The 11,771-nt window shown below is 33.5% G+C and overlaps 1 protein-coding gene across 2 annotated transcripts; it reads right to left on the bottom strand.

Annotated features, from left to right (window-relative positions):
- Window positions 1-1,037: 1,037 nt before the first annotated feature.
- On the bottom strand, window positions 1,038-11,702 carry LOC144359385 (vesicle-associated membrane protein 3-like). Of its 2 annotated transcripts, none has more exons than XM_085504583.1 (5): window positions 11,574-11,702; window positions 7,433-7,575; window positions 4,872-4,951; window positions 4,434-4,497; window positions 1,038-1,655 (listed from the first exon to the last, which is right to left on the bottom strand). In XM_085504583.1, coding segments are annotated over exons 1-5 (363 nt in total). In that variant the 5' UTR covers window positions 11,576-11,702; the 3' UTR covers window positions 1,038-1,581. The 2 variants fall into 2 exon arrangements, with proteins under 2 accessions (XP_085360709.1, XP_085360654.1); XM_085504528.1 differs by lacking the exon at window positions 11,574-11,702 and adding an exon at window positions 8,516-8,586.
- Window positions 11,703-11,771: the final 69 nt, after the last annotated feature.

The raw sequence follows: 11,771 nt of genomic DNA, 5'->3' as shown, positions 1-11,771 counted from the left end.
ATACATTACAGTGATTACTAGTATACAAATTACATTTTTCATTCTAAATATAGTTTACTCTATAGTATTTTAAAAAAAAAACATTATTTCTTTGTTAATTTAATCTACAGTATTAAATAATATTAAACAATATTAAAAATATACATATTTTCATCCATAATGCATCTTTAAATCTAGTGAACATGTCTCCTACTACAGAGGCTCATGAATATGACCCAACTAACATGGAACACTAACTTGGCAATCCTACAATATACTCTTCACTTAATAAGAATACTCAGCCACATAACATTCTTGAATCCCCAGTATTGGTAAACTATCCAGAATACATCTTGCCAAAAAAAATGAGATTCATAAAAACAAAATAATCTCTCACACTGGGCACTGAGAGTGCTCCAATCCAAAATTTTGAAAATGCTAAACAAATAATAGCAATATTTTTAAATTGTGTCTACAGAGCCAAAGTCTATTAACAGTCCATTGTGTTGAAAATACATATGGTAAAGCTAATAAATCTCATTGTTTATTTTTCATCTGATAAAATAAAAAATAAAAACATTCTACAATTGCAATAAGGGTAACATTTCAAACTTTCCTAGCTGCTATAGAAACATCAACTGAGACATCTATCACAAAATACAAATGGTCAATGCACAAGTTTCGAGTTCTGTCGTTACCTTATAAGCGTAAACATTCAATAGCTCATCAGAACGCCGAGAAGCGAGGAAACCAGCGAATGGATTGCTATAGCTAGAAATCAACACCCCATGTCTCACACGGAAACCGACTGATGACATTGACAGTCAACATTTCAATGACAGGAAAAAATTTCAAAACATGCAATTCTGTATATGTAAGAAAATATCTTATTTTTAATTTTTAATCAGATCGGTTTGACTTGGATTGAAAAATTCATGTACAGTAATTATTTGATTCAATAAATGCACAAAATGTAGAGTAAATATTTTAAAGAATTCTCAAAATCCTGGTACATATATTGAATCCTCTCAGATTATTTTTTGTGAAATTAATTTGCTTATCTATCCCATAATGCTCAGCAAATCTATTAATGCTCATGAAAATTATGATTTAGTCTGATGTTATCATTAGTTTTCAATATTAACCTTTGACCTTTAACCTTTTGAATGCCAATTAACCTGGATAAATTTATGTAAATCAAGAATTGTAGTCATGCGGGAAATTATGTTTATTTTCATGTTCATCAATATTAAAAATGAATACTGTAAAATACTTTATTTTCGCTGGAATTAATTTTCGCTGAAAAGGCTTTTTGGGCGTTTTATATGGAATTTATTTTCACTGATTTTTGATGAATTTAATGTGAAATATAGGAAAAAAAGTATATTCGCTGGATTTTATTTTCACAGAATCATCCCTTCAGCGAAAATAGCGAAAATAAATTTCAAGCGAAAATAAAGTATTCTACAGTATTTAGAAACATATGAAAAAATGTTGCACGAAATTCTTGCTGGAGAAATTATGACGTTCAAAGGGTCAATAACCTCAGATTTCAATGTACAGATGATCAAGTTGGTAGCTGAATTGTGTCGCATACAAATATCATTTATAATGAATTGTTGTAAAGGTTGGCGGAGTCGGGTTGCTTCCACTGCTCTCCCATGGTTTCGTAACCACTGCAAAAATAAAAATGTACTTTATTATTTAAAGTGCCTGTGCAATGCCCACCCACACGCTTCTCATTTTAGATCTGTGCCCCACTGAAGTGGGCAATTATTGATTTTTTTGCTGAAAATGATTACTCGTATCCAAGTAAATTTGAGATATTTCCCGTGCTGTAGCCACGCCCACCTATCCTGAAACGGTCGACTGTTTTCGGATTTCCGACTCTCGCCAAAAGTGCGCCACCAAATGCAAAAATATGAGAGGAAGCCATACCCCTGGGCCGTACTTTTATATCACTGTGTCATTCAACGTACAACTGTACTTTTAAACGATATACATTTTTAATCGGCGTTTCTTTTGTCTATTTTATTTTATTTTTGAGAGAGCGAATTTTTAGAAGTTGTTTTCACAACAAACTTTTATGATGGTTAAATGTTGTGTTGTGGGCGGTTGCAGTAATGCGTATAGTCATAGTGTAAGTATTTCCACGTTTCCAATCGATCCGAAGGTGCGAAATCGGTGGACGAAAGCTGTGAAAATAACGAGAAAAGGTTGGGGTGGACTTCCTCGTAACAGCGTCATATGCAGTGTCCACTTCACCTCAGATTCTTTTTTTTTTTTTTTTTTGAAAAACTGTCCTTGTCCATGACAAAACAACTAGGTTTTAACGAGAAACGCCGACAATACAAAACGTTTTCGAAAAAATAGATTCCGGACCAGCCCATGATCACTGAGACGGATTTCAGAAGGAAGAGAGACGTCGAGTATGTGTTTCAAATGATTTGATTTTTTTGCGATCCTGATTATCGCTTTATAGAGACCACCCGTGTTATGTAAAAAGGTAGCAGTAATTTTGATAATGACACGAAAACAAAGTGTCGGACAAACAGGAAATTACGCAGCCCTCAGGCTTTTCGCAGGCTAAAAGTGTCTGAATTGTTCGGTTATTGGTGTTGAATGTCGAATTCACACCTTTGTTGCCTTTACTTGCAGCTTGATCGGCGTAATAATTTACGGAATAAGAATCCGGACTTGAGCAGTCAAAGTATTTTTTTAATATGATGTCATAATCATGAAAATCACGCTAAATCCACTCTGAATTTGTCTGTATGTGAGTCGCTCTCAATAATTTTTGTTATCCAATTAAACGCCGCCATTCACGCACTTGTCCCCCTCATGACCCGACGCGTTCACCCATTACAACGCGGCAGTCATTTATTCAGTAACTGTGTTTTGTCGTTTTTTTTAAATTATTTATCTATTTTATAAATCAATAGTGTCTAGTAACCTGCTAAATAACAAGACGATTCAGCCGTCAAATTCGATTTTGTCTAATGCCGGAGTCCAGCGACAGTGTACAAACGTGCTCCGGTGACGGTGACGACCACGGTGACTAGCGACACCAGACCGGACATATTTCGCATCTGACTCAACCCCATGCAACAAACTTGATACTATGTGTTCATTATGGTCCATTCTTCCTCGACGAACAAGTATATAAGTGGCAATTTAGTCAAAGACGAGAAAACAGCACAAGAAATTTGCCTTATTTACACGTATCGGCAATGCAAGCTGCCCAGCGACTTCCCCTTCTGACGTCACAAGGGGAATTTCTGTATGCAAATGAGAAGCTAATGAGGAGCCTCGTTTTAAAATACACAAAAATAAAGTTTCCGTAGACTGAGTTAAAAACACATTTTTTCACTTAAAAAAATTATTTATGCTTAAATTAATAATATTTATGTATCAATGGATAATTTTAGGCGTGAAAATAGCAGCCATTTCACAGGCACTTTAAAGTGTAAACTGAGAATAGACTTCTCAAGAGTGAACCACAGTCCCTCTATTTGATAGAGGGACTGTGAGTGAACCAAGTGAGTATTGGTCACCAAATAGTTATTTGCATAATGATATTGATACATTGTCATGGAGCATCTCTTGAGTATTTAGACTCAGTTCCAGGCCTAGCAGTTGAGCAATAAACACCTTGGCTACAAATGCTCCTCTCCAGTGCGTTATTCTCCTCTGGATTTGGTGACCAATAATCAATTGGTTCACTCTACCTTGAGAAGTCTGTTCTCAGTTTACATAAAGACATCTCAAAAAATGTCTTTGAAGACAGATCTGACAAAAATCATGAGAAATGTCATAAATATGAAGAGAGAAGTTGTTTCTATATTAACAAATATATGATTTTTGTATTTATACATAATACATATACTTGAAAATACTGATAAATTCTGGTTCATGAATTTTTCCATTTGGGAGAAACTGTCTACATTAATTCTGTCAGTTGAACTCCAATACAGAAAGGCAGTGCATGAGACAGTTGGTAACAGAGATGTTGCCATAGAAATTATTCTCACCCCAGTACTAAGCTGATGACCAAATAAACAGACCTTAGCTGGCAAAGATTTTCCTTTCAGAAACAAAGTCACCATTAAATTCTAATTCTTATAACCACAGCGACAATCAGCAATTCATAGTTAGTTTGTTTTTAAATTACAGAACCAATATATTTATGGCAGAACTAAATCTAATATACCGATGACAAAAAAATTGCCATTTTTGCTCTATTAAAAATGCATCTCCAATAGAAGTGCATGTAAACCAACAGTTGCATTAATTGTAAACTGGATCATTGTAATATGACTCATTTTGACTTTTGACATACTCGTACCTTATCTATTGATGTAAATGTATGTGCTACTACCGGGCGTATAAGAGAGCAAATACAGCGTTTAACATTCAGTAATGAGTGTCTATTGGTTGAAAAATCAATAACTTACAAACAATAATGAGGACAATAGCAGCAATAATCACTATGACAACCACAATTAGTAAACATGTCATCTGCCAAGAACAAAAATAAAAAAATTGATTAAACAAACTCCGAAAGAACTTTACAAATATAGAGTTTAGACAAAAAATGTACCAGTAAACAAATCACAGATTAAAAAGCAAAAATTCCCAAAGTACACATGGTTGAGGGCGCTATAATCACTTGGGTGAAAAGGAAAGTTAAAACAAGGGAGTCGTCACCTGCGTATGCGGCAGACAGCTATAGCGTCTTGCTGTTTACAAACAAGTGTCAACCCATGAGCCTTTGCATTTTTAGCGTGCGTTGCCACGCATGCGCAGGTGGCGACCACTTCGCTTTATGTTTTTTAGTTCTATGGATCAATCAAGTAAATCATCATGTTACTATTGTGAGAAAAGCAGATTACCTTCATATTTTTGAAACAATATTTCTTCTTTACTTTCTTTGAGGTTTTTTGGAACTGTTTTGCTCCTTCGTTGAGATCCTCTGGAGGAACAAAAAAACATTTAATTGTAAAAAAAATATTGTAACAGTATCTCAGAATGACATGTACAGTGTATAATTAAGTGAAATGAGAAAAAAATATTAGGGTCACCTGCTGCAAATCAAGTTTTATACAAGGCGGCTACTAAAGGCACAGTTCATTGCCAATCACCTATTTAAAGTGCCTGTGCAATGCCCACCCTCACGTTTCCCATTTTAGATCTGTGTCCCACTGAAATGGGCAGTTATTGATTTTTTTGCTGAAAATGATTACTCGTATCCAAGTAAATTTGGGATATTTCTCGTGTTGTAGCCACGCCCACCTATCCCGAAACGGTCGACTGTTTCTGGATTTCCGACTCTCGCCGAAAGTGCGCCACCAAATGCCAAAATGTGAGAGGAAGTCATACCCCTGAGCCGTAATAACACTGGTCATTCAGTATACTTTTAAACGATATACATTACTCGGTCGGCGTTTTTTTTCTACTTTTTTTGTCTATTTTTTTTTTTTTTTTGAGAGAGAGTTTTTAGATGTTGTGTTGTGGGCAGCTGCAGTGAAACGTATAGTCACAGTGTAAGTATTCACACATTTCTAATCGATCCGAAGGTGCAACATCAGTGGAAGAAAGCCACTTAACCTCAGATTCCTTTTTTTGTGGAAAAACTGTTCTCGTCCATGAAAAAAACAACTAGGTTTAAAAAGAAACGCCGACAACATAAACCTGGCGCAACACTTTTGAAAGAAATAGATTCCGGACCATGATCACCGAGGCGGATTTCAGAAGAGAGAGAGAGACGTCCGGCAAGTGTTTCAAATGAGTTGACTTTTTTACGATCCTGATTATCGTTTTATAGAGACCATTTAGTCCCTGTTAAGTAAAAGGTAGCAATAATTTTGACAGTGACACGAAAACGGAGCGTCGACAAACAGGAAATTACACAGCCCTTACACACTGCTAATTGTTTTCATTTTCGAAGACTAAAAGTTTCTTAATTGTTTGGTGATTGGTGTTTTCGAATTCACACCTCTGTTCTTTTTTTACCTCCATGCTTGCAGCTTGATCTGCGTAATAATTTCTGAAATAAGAATCCGGGCTTGGTCAATGTGTTTTCACCAAATAAAGTTTTAATACGATGTTATAATTATGACAATCACGCCATGGATCACGCTAACTCGAATCTACTCTGAATTTATTTGTATGTGTGTCGATCTCGATTATTTTTGTTATCCAATTAAACGCCGCTTTTAACGCACTTGCCCTCGTCGTGACCCGACGCGTTCACCTATTTCAACAAAATTTCAATTTATTTCCACGCGGCTGTCATTTATTTAGTAACTGTGATTTGTCGTTTTTTTTATTATTTTATAGTGATCACTATAGTCTAATGTTTAGAATGTCAAAATATGTTCTCTTTTATTTTAATTTTGAAAGTTTTACTCAGACAATCAATGAAATAAAACAGTGTAGTGACGTGCCTAGTAACCTGCTAAATAACGAGATAATTACCACATAAAATTCTATTTTGTCCAGCGACAGTGTACAAACGTGCACCGGTAACTGTGACGATCACGGTGACTAGCTACATCAGAACGGACATATTTAGCATCTAACTCAATCCCATGCAACAAAAAATGATACTATGTGTTCATTATGGTCCATTCTTCCTCGACGAACAAGTACATAAGTGAAAATTTAGTCAAAGACGAGAAAACTGCACAAGAAATTTGCCTTATTTACACATCGGCAATGCAAGCTGCCATGCAACTTCCCCTTCTGACGTCACAAGGGGAATTTCTGTATACAAATAAGAAGCTAATGAGGAGCCTCGTTTTAAAATACACAAAAATAAAGTTGCCGTAGATTGAGTTTAAAACACATTTTTTCACTCAAATAAAATAATTTATGCTTAGAAACATAAAAAATAATAATATTTATGTATCAATGGATAATTTTAGGCGTGAAAATAGCAGCAATTTCACAGGCACTTTAAGCATGGGCAGACTTATAAATCTTTTGCTACAAAATTTGAATTTGAGTTACTGGTAATTTCTAAATGAATACTAAAGATCATGCCCAAATTACTAAAACAACAAGTTATATTTCAGAAGTGTTGCTTTCCACCATATTGTATATGGGAGAAGACATAAAGAGGTCATTTTACTTTACATAAGTGGGTTGGGTCAAATGAAGATAGATAATTTTGATAAAAAGAAGGGATACCAAGGATGTTTTATCAAAAATGAATTCTTTTTTTTTGAGAAAAGAGACAGGCTAATTTTTCTATTTACATAAATATCTTGTCCATCCATTGTAGTTTGTTTTTAAATTTGATGCAACTAACGCATTGCCTAAATTTGCCTAGTCTAAAATGGTCCTACAGTATATGAATTTCATTACCTCATTATGACACTGTTGAATCATCACAGAAACTATGATATACTGTTTTTTTTATGTGCATGATATATAGCAATTCATTTCACACCTGTTCTTTCAACCATTGTTTCCAGCTTATCTCCTCTTTCCAACACTTTGTCGATATTATCATGCAGTAACTCGGCAACCTCATCTACATCAGTCTGTAGCTTGCTTAGATTTGCATTCTGCTGTTGACCTGAAGCCTTTGCCCTTTAAATAACAAATCAGATATTCAATTTGAAACTAACTATCAATATTTTGGTGTAACTTTTCACATATTTTTAGCTTCCCTCTGTGCAAAGCACACGAGGGAGGTAATGAGTTTGGTGTGTCTGTGTGTGTGTGTGACTGTCTGTGTAAGCAACATTTTCAAAAACCTCGGGGCGATTTTTTATCAAATTTGGTACTAGTTTGACTAGAGGCCATGTTCATGCATATTAAGTAGCTAATTTGCATAATGATTTCACCCTGTTTATAAGTAAAATTCCAGCTAAAATAAAATATTTTACAGTAATTAATCAATCTGCATATTAATTATCTCATTTCAGTGTGTGTAAGCAAAATCTCAAAACTCTTAGCGGATTTTGGTCAAATTTGATACATACTAGGTACCTTGAAACAATATTAGTTTTGGAGCCATGTCTGTGCATATTAAGTAGCTAATTTGTATATTGTCTCATTTCAGCCTGTGTAAGCAATATCTCAAAATATTCAGATTTTTATCAAATTTGATACACATTTGTGCTGACACATCTGCTGGCTCATGATCCTAACCTCTAATGCCATTGGTTGTTCACTGACTGTTAACAATTTTCATTTCCTAGATTTTTTTTTTAAAACAATGATTTATTCTGTATTCACATTAGAGTTTAGCAGAGTTTAAATTTACTAATCATTCTATTATTTCTTTGTTAATCTGAACATAATTTTCTCAGCTATAGCTTTTTGTTATCTATAATTATATTAAATTGCAAAATTATATTCATTCGTGCTATTTAAAATAACATCTACTTCACAGTTGCTGTGATTGGTCTAAAGGTTTTCAACCACCATCTTGAGTTTATGAAAGTTATTTAAATATTAACAAATGAACCACATCCGAAAGCAACTAGAAACAAGTGTAGTACTAGTGTATGAAATATTGCATTACCTGCATATGAATGCTACATGTTCTGATATCATATGATGTACTGAATGATAAGATAAATGGCGCAAGCTGTTGATGACGGTCGTGATACATCAGTGATATATCATACAGAAATACCATTATGACATTGATGTTTGATTCAGCTGCTGAATGAATTCAAAGATGTGTGAATTTATGGCAGTAGATGTTGTCTTAATGAACGATGATTTTTTTTAATATTATATAGGTACTGTAAAATACTTTATTTTCGCTTGGAATTAATTTTTCGCTACTTTCGCTGAAAGAGTAATTCAGTGAAAATAAAATCCAGCGAATATATCTTTTTTCCTATATTTTACATTCAACTCACAAAAAATCACTGAAAATACATTCCATACAAAACACCGAAAAACTCTTTTCAGCGAAAATTAATTCCAGCTAAAATAAAGTAATCTACAGTAATGTTTTTATTTCATCTTAATAATATAAACATACAACACACAAAAGATTACATTACATAGTGTGGAGAGAAAAGGGAAGAAAAAATTAAGAAAGAAAAAACAAGCAGCCTCTCGGCTGAGATAGCTCCGCTGTTAGCAATGCACATTTCAATTAAAGAACAGAAGATATCATTAGAAAATGAACAATATGCATAGTATCAATGCAATGGGACTTGCTGTTTTCAACAAGATTTAAAAAATATAATTTTTCACAATAAATGATTGTGGTTTTTAAAAAAGAAAATATCACTTTTTACCAAAAATGACAAAAATATTCATCAAAATTAGAGAATTGAAGATATCATCATGAATTGAACAAATTTGAGAGTGGTGCACATGTAGTATCTATATATGTAATATCAAAGCAATTGGACTTGTCATTTTTAACAATAAGTCGAAAATATCACTTTTTACCAAAAAATGACAAAAATATTCACCAAAATTAGAGAATTAAAGATATCATTACAAAATGAACAAATCTGAGAAAGATCCACATGTAGTACATATATATGTAATATCAAAGCAATTGGACTTGTGGTTTTCAACAAAGAGTTGAAAATATCACTTTTTAACAAAAATGACAAAAATATTCACCAAAATTAGAAAATTAAAGATATCATTACAAAATGAACAAATCTGAGAGAGGTCCACATGTAGTACCTATATATGTAATATCAAAGCAAATGGACTTGCGTTTTTTAACAAGAAGTTGAAAATATCACTTTTTCCCAAAAATGACAAAAATATTCATCAAATTTAGAGAATTAAAGATATGATCATGAAATGAACAAATTTGAGAGTGGTCCACATGTAGTACCTATATATATAATATCAAAGCAATTGGACTTGTGGTTTTCAACAAGAAGTCAAAAATATCACTTTTTACCAAAAATGACAAAAATATTCACCAAAATTAGAGAATTAAAGATATCATTACAAAATGAACAAATCTGAGAGAGGTCTATATGTAGTACCTATATATGTAATATCAAAGCAATTGGACTTGCGGTTTTTAACAAGAAGTTGAAAATATCACTTTTTACCAAAAATGACAAAAATATTCACCAAAATTAGAGAATTGAAGATATCATTACAAAATGAACAAATCTGAAAGAGGTCCACATGTAGTACCTATATATGTAATATCAAAGCAATTGGACTTGTGGTTTTTAAAAAAAAGTCGAAAATATCATTTTTTACCCAAAATGACAAAAATATTCACCAAAATTAGAGAATTGAAGATATGATCATGAAATGAACAAATCTGAGAGAGGTCTACTCAAGGTACATATACACAAAGTATCAAAGCATTCAGGCTTGTAGTTTTCAAGAAGAAGTTGAAAAAGTAAAACATTGACACGGACGACGGACGACAGACGACGACGGACAATCACTCATATGATAAGCTCCGCTCGACAAAGTCGACAGCGGAGCTAAAAATTAATGATGGTGAAATGATACAAAATTCCTCCACATACCGGAACTAACAATAATATGCAAATCATCTCATACGTATGCATATTAATTTATTTACACAGAAATTAGTGAATGCAGGAGCATTGTGATAAATTTTGTATTCAGTCTTAGATATTAAAGGGTGGTAGTCATTCTGCTGCACATGTGCTACATTAGTGTTGATACACATTGATTTTCCCACAATTCAATGTGCTTTTCTAATGAAATCACTAGCACTAATTACTGCCGGAGACATTTTCGATACCTTCCAATCGCCAAACAAAAATACCTAATTTAAGCTTGGTAAACCTCTCAGTTTGTACTCGCTGGTTGGACAACAGTCAAAGCCGCCATCTATGTTTATATCTCGTGCATGTGTGACGCATGACCACTTCCCATTAAAACAATTTTGTTCAAAACATGATAACGTAATTTTTGATTTCAGCAATTACCAGATATCACATGATATTGAATGGAAAATTGAAAATAAAATTTCTATGAATACTAATCATGAATATTATGTTTGGTATTACTAACCCATTTTTTATGATTATTATAAATATTTATAAATTCCATAATTCGAACTGAAACAAGTAGTTTCAATTTGCTGATGGAATAACTTTGGAACATTTCTAGATGACGTCATGATGTGCACTATGATCGTTGATTGGCTGGTTGGATTCAACTGCCAATTCAATTGATAAATATTTACCCCAGAGTACCCAAGAATTTTGTTGTCAGCCGCTATAAAAAAAAGGGGGCTAAAATGTTGGGTTTAGGGCACATTTGAAAGCGGTTGTTTACTACGGGTACTATTTCATTTCTGTTAATATCCTCTTTGCGTTAATGTATTACTTTTTGCTCATTTGCCCACGTCACCAGCTCAAAACTTTTCGACACGTTTTTGTTTTGCTTCGCTTGGGCCGTATAATTGAATTAATTAATTAATAAGTAAAAAATATTATATATTTACGACAAAACGGCTGATGGTAATGTACAATGTAAACGTCACCAAAATCATCGCACGCATAACAACTTCAAAAATATGCATTGATGAGAACTTGAGAAGCAATGAGAAAATAGTTTTACAAGTTGAAAACAATTTTTATGTAAACCATTTTACCTACATGGTGAGCGTGAGGTGGTCAGTTAAATTGTTGATACGTCACAAATGTGTTGTCCTTTTAGACTTCCACCTCCAAGTCGATCTCTGGTAAACATTTATCTCCAAAATCAATAATAGTCATATGATACATGATACACGAGACCTCATTTGACCCCTGTACTTTTTGTCGTAAAATCGGCATACTGACAATGATACTCAT

Source organism: Saccoglossus kowalevskii, chromosome 1 (genome assembly GCF_978046115.1).
Source record: "Saccoglossus kowalevskii chromosome 1, keSacKowa6.1, whole genome shotgun sequence".
NCBI classification, from domain to species: domain Eukaryota; kingdom Metazoa; phylum Hemichordata; class Enteropneusta; family Harrimaniidae; genus Saccoglossus; species Saccoglossus kowalevskii.
Note: the sequence above shows the minus strand (reverse complement) of the source record. Positions and strands in the feature narration are given on the sequence as shown.